General features: G+C 44.8%; 1 protein-coding gene across 2 annotated transcripts in view; it reads right to left on the reverse strand.

The window, feature by feature from the left end:
• NDRG1 (N-myc downstream regulated 1) overlaps nucleotides 1-13,656 on the reverse strand; it is a 432,144-nt gene that overhangs the window by 283,861 nt on the left and 134,627 nt on the right. For both annotated transcript variants that reach the window (XM_069621660.1, XM_069621661.1), the window contains one exon: nucleotides 5,677-5,797. In XM_069621660.1, the coding sequence (XP_069477761.1) occupies nucleotides 5,677-5,797 (121 nt within the window). The remainder of the gene's footprint in view (nucleotides 1-5,676; nucleotides 5,798-13,656) is intronic.

Here is a 13,656-nt window from a genome sequence, read left to right on the forward strand (position 1 = left end):
TGACTGGCCATTCCTCTCGCCTTTCCATATGAGGAGTAATAACGATAGGATCATCCCCTCCAAGATTGTCCTGATGCACGAAAAGGCTGAGGTTGCCCAATAGCAGCTCCTAAAGATTTGGCAGCCACTTTTGAGGTCTGCAACCTCTCAAGGCTCTAGTCAGCCTTGTTGCCAAAAAGGTGAGCCGCAGCAAAGTGCATGTTCAAAAGACAGTTTTGCACGTCCGATGCAAAACCAGACTCGTAACCACACAAACCTGCGTATTACCGTGCTAGTGGCCATGGACCTGCTCACACTATCTGCAGTGTCCAACTCAGACTGAAGGGATTCCTGCATGGCCTCCATTCCATCTCTAACTGGCTAGGAATCCTTCCCTTTCATCCCCTTCTGGTATATGCTCTGCCGCCATTGCAATGCACTTCCACAGAGGCACATGTGGAGTTGACCGATTTTAACGCCATACTTCCAACTGAAAATACCTTGCGCGCTCATCCACCCACACGCTTGTCGTCCCTATCCAAAGGAATGGAAGGGTACGCCACCTTATTTGAAGCTGTGCCTGCCTGGACCACCAGACTCTCGGGAGTAGGGTGTTTGGACAGATAGCCAGGGTCGCTACTGGAAGGGCGGTATTTTGAAGGGACTTATTCACTGGAGGAATAGAGTCCAGAGTCTCCCAATTTTTGGCCACCCTATTTTGTAAGGCTACATGGAAGGGTAAAATTGGATCTTCGGTGGGACTATGATCCAATAGATCGGTCAAATCATCTTGGATAAACTGTGTTAAGTATTCAACCACTTCTGTCATTAATTGCCTGTATGAGGGAATCGGCATGTTCCCCTGGTTCTGGCCTGCCAAAGTCTGTTTCAGGTGAGTATCAATTCCACTAGCATTATGCAAGGTTTCCACCGGATCCCTCATCCTGCTTTCCTCAGAAATCAGACATTCTGGGACATTTGGGGTGCCATATTCCAGTCCAAAAGGAACACCTCCTCCTCAGACCTCTCCCGTTCTTCAAAAATTGAAGTTAAGGATTTGAAATATTCTTTCCTCGGATGAGGTTTAAAAACCTTTTCTGGGAGAGGTATCAGTGGAGCCTGAAGGCTTTACAGCCTTTGCAGCTTTTTCTTTTGCTGTCATTTTGATAGCTTCTGGCTGAATTGGAGCCTTTGGGACATTTGGCGCCGAGGTCTTCGGGGTCGACAAAGGTGTCGAGGGCGCCGACGAAATAGTGGTCGTCAATGGAGCTGGCTTCGAGGGCGTCGAGGCACTCTTCGAAGGCTCACCCTTCGATGTGTGTCGGGTTCCGGATGGCATCAGTGACCTCAAACGGTCGACTCGAGCAGTCTTTTTTCTCGGCGTCCTGGAGGGTTCATGATCCTTTCTCCTTCGATCACCCTGGCTCGAGGGCGCGCAGGAATCTGAATGGTAACGCTCCCGGACAGCTTCCGGAGAAGGCGCGGACCGAAGCTTAGCCTATTCAAACACCTCCATCATTTTTATTCTAAATGCTCCCCATTCTTCAGAGGACGAATGTTTTGTGGGGTATTTCATTCTTTTGGGGATTCGTCCGAGGACGAGGTGGAAGGGGACTTGTGGCGTTTTCTTGGACTTTTTCCATCGAAGACGAAGAGTGGTGTGAACCACTTGGGGACCTAGACCGATGTTTTTGCCTTTCGCGTCGAGGAGATTTCTCCTCACGGGACCTTGAGGCTTTTCGGGCAGGTTTTCGACCTCCCTGCAGTTTTCCCTTCCTCTATCGCAAGGCGTTCCCAGTCATTGCCCCCCATGTCGTGGCCTTCACTGAGGCACCACAGACATTCTCGGTGCAACATTTCGAACTGCAGGCTTTACACTTTTTGAACCCTGAATGCGGGGTAGTCTGGGTTGACGACAAGGATATTATCGAACATCTTCTTCAGTAACTGCATCACTCTAATCTCTGAAGCAACACGTACTGCTGAAAAACAGAAATGAGGCTAACGGGTGCCGCACGTGCTTCTTGTATACCCAATGAAGTCACCCTCGACGGAGGCCTCAGAGGTACCTCGACTCAACGACATCGACGGACGCCGCCCACTGCCGAGAAAAAATTTCCGAAGCAGGTAAAGCTGGATGGAATACATCTAAGATGAGGAATACCTTGGAGGACACAATCCATTTTTGGGTACTTCCAAGGATTGTATGGCATCATCCAGTCTCACCAGGAATAGCAGAGGATTGGATGTCAAAAATGCTACTGCTCCCATTTGTGGTTTCTAGAATCCTTCTTGGAAGCAGGTTAGTTTTAACTTGGTGGGTGCTCCTTTGAGGCGTACTTAAATCGATAAATAGTTGATCACTAATCTAGCTGTATAATCGCCTTATGAATGACCAATTTGATAAATGCATCATCCACTATACAATTAGGGGCGTCTGTGTGGCTTTGATACAAATGTGGCTGGGAGCTTTTAACGCGAACCAGGTAAGGGAAGAGCACCACGATACATGAAAATCGCATCAATTGATACATTGGCGTCCTCTATAGGTTGGGCAATTATAACTGCGTTTTTTTGTCTTTCTGGCTGGTATGTAGGAGGCAGCCTCTTTTAGTCATTATCCGCAGTGGCTAATGCATTCAATTGCACCTGGCAAATCACAAAATTAGGCAATAATCAAGATAAGCCAACTGTGCCAGTTTGCATTAAATCTCCAAGCTTTACAGGAGTACCCAAAACCCTCTCCTGTAGTTTCTTCAAATTTTACCTGCACACAGTGACCTCCATATCTCCATGTTCCCTAGATCCTTTGAGTTCAACAGAGGGATTTCAATCCCAAACAGTTCTGTGGTTTCACAAAGCAAGCCACGGTCACTCCACTTGCTAAGAGCAGAGCTACCACGGATGGTGCATGAGATGGTAATGGTTTCCTTTAGAAGAAGATAACCACAGGTCTCACCTTGCCTTAATAAGTCCATTGGCATGCAATGATGGTATTGATATTGAGGAGCGACATTCAAGATCACATTTTAGCTACAAGGTATGAGGAAGTCCTACCACCCATAAGCACCCGGCAGAGGGGTGGGTGGGGATAATGGGCCACCCCGCCAATAAGGAATCTCAGAAAGTGGACTATACCTCACAGTATTTGCCTGCATGCTCAGCCACCTCAGAAGCATGAGGCCACCATCTTGCCTAGGTCCTCCCGCACTGCTTCTCCACCCTCCCAATCTGGACCTCGCCCGCCCTCTACCCCACCAGCCCAAACCAATCCTCACTTACCTGCTCTGCCTTGACACATTCCGCCACCAGGATCACTCACTGTTCCAATGCTTCCACTGCCATGGCAAAGGCTGCCAAGCAAAGGGAGAAAGGACTACATGTAGTTCCTTCATCCATGGTAGATATTTTGTTTTGTGGGGTTTTTTAAAAGTAAATGAAGAAAAAAAAAAACTGCTATTGCCCCATTCATTTAAAAAAAAAAAAAAAAACATTGCACTCCAAAAAGCATGCCAGGGTGAGAAAAAGCAATATACCACAGTCCAGTAATGGCCCAGCGTGCATGTTAAGGACCTTGCTTCACTCCGACCTGTTCTGGTCCCGGCCATTACCTGATCAGTAACGCCCTTCCACGTCATATATATTGCTCATCACAAACATTTGTTTGGCATGTATTTGATGAATGTGATGAAGAGCTGTATGAACAATGATCATTCTTCAGGTTACTTGCGACTAGCCTTTCTAAATATTACCCATATAGTCAAAGATTTATCCTTACAGATGGGTTTGTGTAAGTAAAATTGCACAAGTGGTCCTTTACTCAAATAGGGGTATAGAATTGATACAAAAAAATGGTAGCAGGCGCCCCGCCCCCTCTCTAGAAAGTACCTGGCATGATAACTTGTTCTGCGGTTTTTACCCACTTTGAGAGTCTGCAATTATCACTTTTAGCTCAAAACCTTTTGCAAAGGAGGAATATCCATTTGCACATCAGTCTTTGTCCCACCCACAAGGGCAGTCCAGCACTGACATGCCAGGCACACCTACTGTGTACTATCAAAAAGAAGAGTTGGTTGGATGGCACAGATCGGTTTTCTTGTAGTATAATTTTGGTATCCATGATTCCAGTTTTTATTTGATAATATTTTCATTTCATTGTTTGAACAAAAAAAATGAAGAGGCACTGAACAAAATAGGTCTGTGACGCCAACTTCCACGTAAGTGACAATCTAGAACTGTCTGCCTTTGTGTCTGCTGTATGCGACCCATTTGGGTTTAAATGCCTTATAGAGGTTTCCCAATTTAAACCCATTCAAAGGATCAACAGTTAAGGAGTGTTCCATTGGCGCCAGTTGGGCTCGGCAGTCAAAAGTAGCTTGTGGTGGTGTTGGTGTCAACCTAAACTACTTAAGCTCTTCTAGGCTACAAGTAGGAGCTAAATGGCTCCAGGTAATTGCGAACTCTCCTATTGTCATACAGAACAATTTTTTCATCACAAATACAGGAAAGGATCCATACATGATCACCAAGGTGAAATGGATAGAAAAAGTAAAGCTCATGCAGTAGTCGAATCCTGTTTCCAGTTATATAAAACATTGGGAAAATCCGCCATCTAGTAACCTTCTCGGCCACAAAATGGTTGCTTCATTCTATGGTTCTTTCACGTCTACACTACTGTTACTCGCTTTATGTTGGACATCCTGAATATATGCCATTTCCTTTAGGATCCATCTTGCACTTGCATGTTAGACTACTTCAGTCTTCCTAGGTCTGCTCATATCACTTATCTGGCTAGTTTACATTGGCTACCAATTCAGTATCTTTTTGAATATCAGTTTTTGTCTTGCTTTTAAATGTATACTTCCTTTAGCTCCTCCTCATCCTCATCATCTTTGTTCCCGCCACATCAAGCATCTCGTAATCTCCATTTTGCTACACTTTTTCCTCCATGTGCTCTTCGTGCTTTTAACCATTCTAACTTAGGTCCTAAACTCTGGAAAGCTCTTCCACTTAATACGCATGCGTTCTTCTTCCATTTCTTAATTCAAGAAACTTTGAAAATCTTATCTTCTTCCCGAGCTGTCATGCAAATGTCCCTAGCTGTGGTATTTAATCATTCATATTTTGTACCGTCACTATCATCACGTAAAACTCTTTGAATAAAAGCCCTATACAAGCATTTAAAAAAAGAAAATTAAAACTTCACTTCAGTATAGACTTAACATGCAAAGTACAAACCTCTAGACAACATACGCCTACAGCTCCCCATTCAAAGCTGCAATGTTCTTTAAAAGAAAGATAATGAAGACATCGCTAAACAACATGCAGAGTAACAAACAAATGAAACTACATAACAGTATGCGAGACGATAGTCTAACATTTTAAAAGGACAGCTCCAAAAAAAAAGAAGAAGCCAAATAGGTTGTGGGATATTAATATGTTGTGGTATCGTTGGAGCAGGGGCAAGTAGGGTTACGGTGTCACACAGAACTTAAAATCATTCATTGAGGTTAGCTTGGCAGACGTAGTGCGAGATAGTCTTCGCTACATGATTAGCGGAAAGGAGCCGAGAAAAAGATAAAAAGTATGCTGATGAAAGCAATGACCAGAACGTCAGGGTCTGCAGTCCATACCTTCACTTTAAGTCTATTTGCGAACACAGTTTCTGAACACAGAGCAGATCAGTTCAGTGCTTACCCAGCTGGGAAAGATGGTGCTCCCTCATGTTGACCAGGTGCATCCACGTGACAAACTGAAAAATGCTGTGTGATTTCCTGCATGTCTTCAAAATTGAACAGTGGGTTGAAACAGGTTTTATCTGTATATATAAAAAAAAAATACGCAGATCTATTCAGGTGAACTTATGTTGAAATTAGAAAAAATATGAAATTGTAAAGGAAGGTGGGAAATGGAGACAGCATTTTGGCAGAACAATTTGCACTCTACAGTTACATAACATTCACAAACGGATCCTACAAAGTAAAAAAGTGAATAAAGTTACCTTTATGTTCGTTCATAACTAGCTAGACAAAACTCCCTCATTACGTTATGTTTAATAAAGAAAAAAAGGCTACTAATGTAAACCTAGCATGCAATGAAACAAGCATGGCCCAACCTGGAACAAACAACCCCTTCTCACATAGCCTGATCACACTCATATCTTTCAGCAAGCAGAAAACTGTCTTTGCCACAGGTTGATAAAAGATGGGGTATTCTGGTAGGCCTTTACGTTCACCAACGTAGAGCTACAACGGCCCATTCAAAAGGACCCCTTGCCACAGGGATCCACGCAGTGAGATTTAGATTTGTAGCCCTGCAATTGGTTTTGCTGCCCCAATACCTCATGCAAGTTGACCCAATGTATGCTATGACACAGGTCCAATGTGTGATGGAAGTATTGCACAAAGTGTCTGCACAAGCATTAGCAACCTGGGCGGGGGAGCAAGCCAATCAGGTGGCTAGGAACGCAGGCTTGAACCGCTGACACAAGCCTGTGTTCCAAGCTGACCGACAGCCGGCTCTCCCCATCACCATCTTCCCCCCCACCCTCTTCCCCCCTTTTTTCTAAATTAACCCCCTGACCCACCACTTACCATATTTCAGCTGCGGCAGCCCTTGCTGCCTCAGCCGCACCTTCCTCATCTTCCAATGGCCATTTTGGAAAGGAAGAAAGGCCCTGCACTGAGGCCCTCCTTCCTTTTCAATGGCAGCCATGTTGGTAAAGGATTGTCCTTCCTACAACGGGACGCATGCCGCATACTGTTATCAAGGAAAATCCTTTTTTAGCACCCTGGGTTGCCACGTTGGTAACCAGGGGTGCTAATGGCCTTACATACCTGTTCCATGGGCAACACCGGGGTGTAACAGCCCTGGGAACTCGTTAATGGCCCGAGCGAACTGGGCATTACTCCCCACAACCCCCCCCCTCCACCCTCTTCCAACCCCCCCCAGTGTTACCCGTGGAATGGGTACATAACGCCACATAAGCTGTGCTAGACCATACAATGGCTATGTGAAACAGGTTAATCGCTGTGGGGTATTAGTCAACAATTTGTCCAATGGTTTAAACTAAATTCTGGAAGAAAAAAATAAGAATAAAATCAGTATTTTATTTCTCAAAGGACTGATAAATGAAAATATGACTTATTAGATCAGTGACATAGGAAAATGCTGTATAAATACAAGCTTATTATGGAATTCCCCATTTGTTATTGTGGACATATCTGCACAAGCCTCCAGAAAAGCTATTAGAAGCTGCTTCAAGTCCACAGATAAATGAAATGGCAGAAGACCTACGCAACATTCTGGAATAAGACCTTGAGTGAACGGGGAAGGGCCATGTCAGTATAGAGTCCACATTTATAGTTTTTAATTGCAACATAAGGGACAGAGCGTTTTCAAATTCTTGGGTGAGCATTAAGAACATCTGCACCACAATTTGCATTTTAGGAAAAGGAAATTGGGTTACCAAGGTTTTGAATCTCTCTGCAGCAAAAGAGAAAGAAACGGTCAAGACATGTAGTGCAAAACTCAATCTGTAGTTCAGTAGTTGTTTGTGGTAAAATACAGTTTTACAAAGAAGCACTGAATACATGGCATATTGTTGGCTGGACCAGCCCTAAAAAAGGACATTATAAAACCTTTACAAAGTCATAAAATAATTTGTACCTAAATATGTTGGAATGGAGTATGAAACTAAATAGGGAGAGTAAAATACAGATTTAAAGCTGGTCCTGCACATCTGCATCCCCATCCTAACGTTTAATCCAGTCCATATATTACATACACCAATAAAGACACAGGAGGTCTTAATATTTGTTCTCTTCCCATGGGCTTTATTGAATACCTATAACATTGTTAAGCTCCATTGATGATCCACATAACATTAAGATTTAATATCCTTTTGATCTGGCTATAAAAGACAACCAGTTAGTGGCATTTAGGAAATGTTACTTCACTGTATGCATAGGCCTGACATTCTTGATTTCTGAACTGTTTTGCATTGTGCTGGTTGCTTCTTGCATAGCCCAACCTCACTCGCAGGTTTAAGAATTTAACTCTGCGAAAGCTAGTAAAAGTGTCATTTAAATGATCTGGGTTTACATCGATGTAGATTATGGGGTGTTGTGGTAACAGTGCATCAAGCCTTCAGCTTTTTTTCCTTCACAATGGAAACTAGGAGGAATTTGATACATTATCACCCACCGATGGGGTGCCACCCACTTGGCATCCTGGAGCCAGTAATGGCCTGCATTCTAGGGCAGCTAATTGCTGTACCCCCACTCGCCAGGATCCCTGAAACTGTCTTCCTGTCAGACTGCTTACACACTGCCACCACACCAGCATCCTTTGCCGGCATAACTTGGGCAATAGGTTCCTGTCGCTTGCCACAAGTTGCCTCCATGAGGGGGTCCTCTTGTATCACCATGGCAACCATCTTGGGTTGGGCTAATTTTCACTTTACTGGATGGACCACTGTATGCATCCATTCAAAAGGAACACTTTTTAAATGAACACGAGTTAGGTGTTAGAAGCATGGGTGGCCATGGCTCCAGCTTGTAGGTAATTACCAGCCACCCTGCACCCAGAACTTGGAACTTAATGCTATATTGGTACCTGGATGGACCACCATGGTGAAGTCCCTCTCCTATTTTGACCCTTCCCAATCTTTAAAATGTGCTGCCCATCTCGAATAAAGTTTCCACGAAGTTGAACTCCCCCTCCCCCCCCTAACCCTCCCCAACCAGAGCTTTCCACCACATAAAGTAAATCCCTAGGTGTGTACAAAGATGCCTTATTTCGTATCTTCACTTCACCAAAATAATGGCGAGTGCTTGGAAAATCAAAAAGACAACATAATCAAATCCATTGGGAAATTCATCTCTGATCAAGAGTGGACTATCAGCAAAAGAGGGTATACAGAAGTTACAGGTAGGAACAAGTCAATATCGGACAGTCCAGATTTAAGCACTTTACCAGGGGGTAAAAGGAGACCCCTGCTTACAATGCTATACATTTAGGAAGCTGTGATCGAGGGTTGAAGCAATTGAGCAAGATGAAAGGATGCCATCATCACAAAAGATGCCTTCTGTTAGTCTCTCGTTACACATGAATCTATAGCAATCGATTTCCAAAATATAAGGGCAGATGGCCACTCCTGAATCACGTGACCTTATAAGACACTGATGTAGCTTTCGGTAGCCAGGCAGCTTCTCTTCGTGAATCTGGATAGAGGTTCACTTTGATGGATTTGGTTTGCTCGCTTGTATTGGTGCTAATGTGCTGGTTAGATAACAATAGATGCAGATCAGTGCTTAAAAATAAAAATCCCGACAGAAGATGTAAAGAACTGGATCATACAATTGCCAGCAGATACAAACAGTTAACACCTTTGCCAACCTTCATCAACCTGGATAAATCTTGAAATGCACACTTTAAAATGCTACTGCGAGTAAAAAGAACGTAGCTGCAAAGCCTAAATAGTTTATTAAAAAAGTACGGTTTCTCCAAAGTTCAATTTCAGTGACTTGAATTCAAAGCATCAAGAGAGGCACTCATTTATGGCAGAATCAATGTCCCATTCAGGCCCACCGAAGATGTACCACTGTTGGGTTTTGACAGTTCAAACTGTACTTCGCCTGTTAATCAAAAGTGTTTTGTGTTTGTATGAGCGAACGCTTTGCACGTAGTGTGTCGTGCAGCACCACAGCCATAACTAAGCAAGACTCGGTGCGTCCTGCTGTGTGTTTCATGCAGCAGAACAAACAGGCTACTTTGAGTGATTGTAGTCTCTCCTCAATGTCTATCCAGAAGGAGAGAGCCACTTAAGAAAATAAATAAAATCGCAGTATTGCACGGAAAGCGATCAGTGCGTCGCAGTGTATATTCTGTGCTCCATGCAGTGGGCAAAGACAATTCGGTTTTGAACACGGAGCAGCCTAATTCCTTATTCTTCCGTGGTTGACTTTTGGTTGCCACACCGGTTGCCATTGTTTGTCAGCTAGCGTTGGCAAAACGTTGCACCCAGCACTGAGAGATTAAAACGAGCTCTTGACTATTAAAATGTTGTGGCCGATTTGTTTGGTGATATTCTGTAACTCCTCGAAAAGCTGTAACACTAATTGGCGTATAGTCCAAGTCTGCTGAGGCTATTTAAAATGCCCGGGGAAACCCAGCAATTATAACTTGCTTAGGCAAAAGACCACCCACAGGTCTATGAAAGAACAGTTGGTGGGCAAAAGGGGTAGAAACTCTGAAACGATGTGTACTAGAGTCCCCCACTGCATGGTCTACAGGGGAACCCCATGGAAAATGATTAAGGGGGGCGGGGGGAATTACGTCGTCCTTTCCTATTGAAGTGCAAACAATAACCTCAACTAGAATATCGGATGGTACATCAATGGGATGAGTATGTGAGCGATGGTGAGCAGGAGCAGTCTAAATTATACACAGTAGATGACAACTCACTACTGGAGTTATTATCCGCTCCAAATAAGTGCAGGTGATAACAACTGCGTTGAAGGCACTAATAAAACCACACAAGCATCAGTAGAAACAAGTGATACTGCCCGGCCAGACCAGCCCCCCCCCAAAATGGCCTTGCCTGCATAGCAAATCAAACCCCAGATTTCTGAAGCACAGAAGAGCGTGCACACCACTGCCAGGTCCGAAGCAACCACATAGCAATCCTTTCCCATCTGACTGTGCTGGGACTAGTAGACCTAAGCAACAACATAAACGGTGGGTAAGCACATAGAGGAAAGGGGGCTATATATCCCCTACTAGGAATGACTTTTCATATGCCTCACTCTCACCACTTCTCAATACTTTTCGAAGATTACCAAAGTATTAACAGACACAGAGAGACTGCATCAATATTGGCCAGAGAAGGTTGCATATGACAACTTGCCCACACCAGGCACTATTTGCAAGTTCTACATAAATACATAGAGTGATCCTTACATAAGAACAAAGTGGAAGAGTCATCCGCTTTACAGAGAATGTCAGTGGGGTATGGGTCTTTGAGCTGAAGTGGCTTTTGTGGCATTTCAAACAGCATGGGCATGAGGACCTTCATGATCAGGCTGAGAATATGGCTTGCAAGACTCTAGATTGCAAGATGCAATCCACCTGGCGATGTAAACCTTATACGCCATCAGCTTGGATTATTTTTGATCCAATTAAGAAATAATCTGTTAGAGACCGAAACACCTTTATTTCGGCAAGATACAATTAGAATGCTCTCAATGGTGAGACAACAAAGTGCCTTCCCCACATCCACATCCGAAACGGTGTTCCGAATGAAAAAGAGTCAGTAATTATATTGCTTTGTTGATGTGGAAATTGACAACCTTTGGAGGAAAGGAATGTACTGCCCCAAAAGGACCTGGTATCTGTGCGATACCATTGAAAAGGCTAAATGGGTTAAAGGGACTGTAGTTTGAAGAGGTCCTCAGTGTTTCCTGGGGGAGGGTTTTGGGGCCTCCAAGTCCTCAAACTTCCGGTATCGCTCTGGCATACCTGGGAGCTATCCCCAACAAGTTGGTAGCAGAGGATGGTTGGCTGCGCCAGCCTGGCACCAGGTCATCTCCGCTGCCGTGGAACCTGAGCGGCTGCAGGACCCTCGCATATTTCAAGATGGGCAACACGCGCCTGTGGAAAGGCAGTCAGGAGCCAGTTGGAAATCATCCTGCACAAGGTCAGCGAGAAGTCAAGGCAGACCCAGACGGGGAAGTGAGCACCTTCTGGGTGAGACGGCAGCCAAACAGTGCCATCAGACCACGGAGTGCATGTATTGACCTAGTCAAACGGCATCTGTGGGTGTGAGGAAGGGTATTGAAAATTGTGGAGGATTTTTTAGTGTCGTTGAGTATTGTCTAGCATTGTCAGAGAGAGTAGGGACAGGAGCAGAGGTACAAGTCCATGTTTAGTGCACAGTTTTACAGTTTAACAGTCCTGGTGAATAATCTAGACTATTGACTCCAGGGCACGGATGACAGACGATATGTAAATAGTGGTTTTCCTGTGGGTTGGGTGTTTTAGTTCGGGTCATAGATGACAGGGTTAGCGAAGAAAGATGGCCTGGATTGGGGACGGTGTGTTGACTGGTTAAGTTTCCTGGAGTGAGACGTTTTGCACAGTAGGCGACGCAGCGGGTACAGTTCGACCACAAGAGAATGTTGGTATACTCACCAGGAGGCGGGAAGACAGCTGTGGGGTTTTGGGTGTAACTGGTTATCACAGTGTGCGCAGTATTTCAATTTTCTTAGCACTACCTTGTTTAGTAAACTAGTGATGTCACCCATAGGGTTGCACATAGAACACAGCATGAACGGTTGAGAAGCTAGTATTGGAAAAATGGGATTGGCAGACGCGGAGAATAAGTGACAGTGCGTGGAAGGTGCATGCACAAGATTGTGGGGGTGCCTGAGGAGACAGTGGTTGTGAAGGAGGGTCAGCTGATAAATTGGAGCTAGAGGCTTATAGTAACCTGAAAAGTATTGTCATTATATTGTACCTTTCTCCCTGATCAGTGGATTTTTTGACTTGAGGTCAGGTAAAGGCATGAAAAAAATGGACCAAGAGAAGGGCAGGCAGGACGGGGGGGGGGGAAGACATCCCTTCAGCACTTGTGTAAGGCACTCCCACCCTATAGGTAGAAGATTTGTAAATGTAGCTTAGAATGGTCCAAATGTACAGATAGAAAGTTAACTAGACCATGGCCACCGTGTGCAAGTTTCTCCAAGGATGTGCAGCAAGCACTACAGACACATACAGGGCGCCTATAAGGGGGAGAAGTTAACAAAATGAATGGCCATATTAGAGTTGTGGTGCATGTTCCAAGAGGGTGAGGAGAATGCAGTGAGGTGTCTGAATGGTGAGGCAGCAGGAGGTGAAGGAGCCAGGGACTCGCCCCTCCGCTCTTGCCCATGTCCTTCCGAGTGTAGTATCCGATAACAGACGATGAGCAAGGAATGTACCCAATACGGGAATTAAGAGCAGCAGAGCGATATTCAAATCGGACATTTAAGCCACCACCATATACAGACGAGGGGCCGAGGAGTGCAAGGCAGCCAGCTACTGAACAAGAAACGAGCAGTGAGGTGCAGAAGGGCGCAAAGGAGGAGCTTGGGCGCATAGCCACCAAGGAATGGATAGGAGGACCTATATTGCTGTAACTGGAAGGGAAAATGGACAGGTATGCAACGGGGTGACTAAAGCAACGAAAGGTCTGAAGGGAAGCAGCAAAGCATCAGACTGGGCTGAGATAATGGAGGAGGAAGATAGGAGAGAGAAGGAACGGGAGGAGAAATTGGAACGAGAGGACGGAGAGGAGAAGAGAAGTTAGAGAGGGAGAATAGGGAATGAAGGAGGAAGGAGCACATGGTGAGGGAAAGAAGTGGATCGAGAAGGACCACAAAGAGTAAAAGAGCGGAACATGAGCAGCGAGATAGAAGGACAAGGGAAGTAGAAGAGATCGAGAGGCAAATGGAAGTAGAGCAGTAAAAGCACAAGTTGGCTGAGAGGGAATAAAGGAAGTTAGTTGGACAGGCTGGCAAGGGAATGTGCGCAAAGGGGGATTAATGAACAATAAGAGCAGTAAAAACACGAGTAATGGACAGGGGAAATGACAGGCTTGAGGAGGACAGACAAACAAAATCAGATAGCACAAGTTCA

This window comes from Ambystoma mexicanum, chromosome 5q, assembly GCF_040938575.1.
Source record: "Ambystoma mexicanum isolate Mex_15411 chromosome 5q, UKY_AmexF1_1, whole genome shotgun sequence".
Lineage (NCBI taxonomy): Eukaryota > Metazoa > Chordata > Amphibia > Caudata > Ambystomatidae > Ambystoma > Ambystoma mexicanum.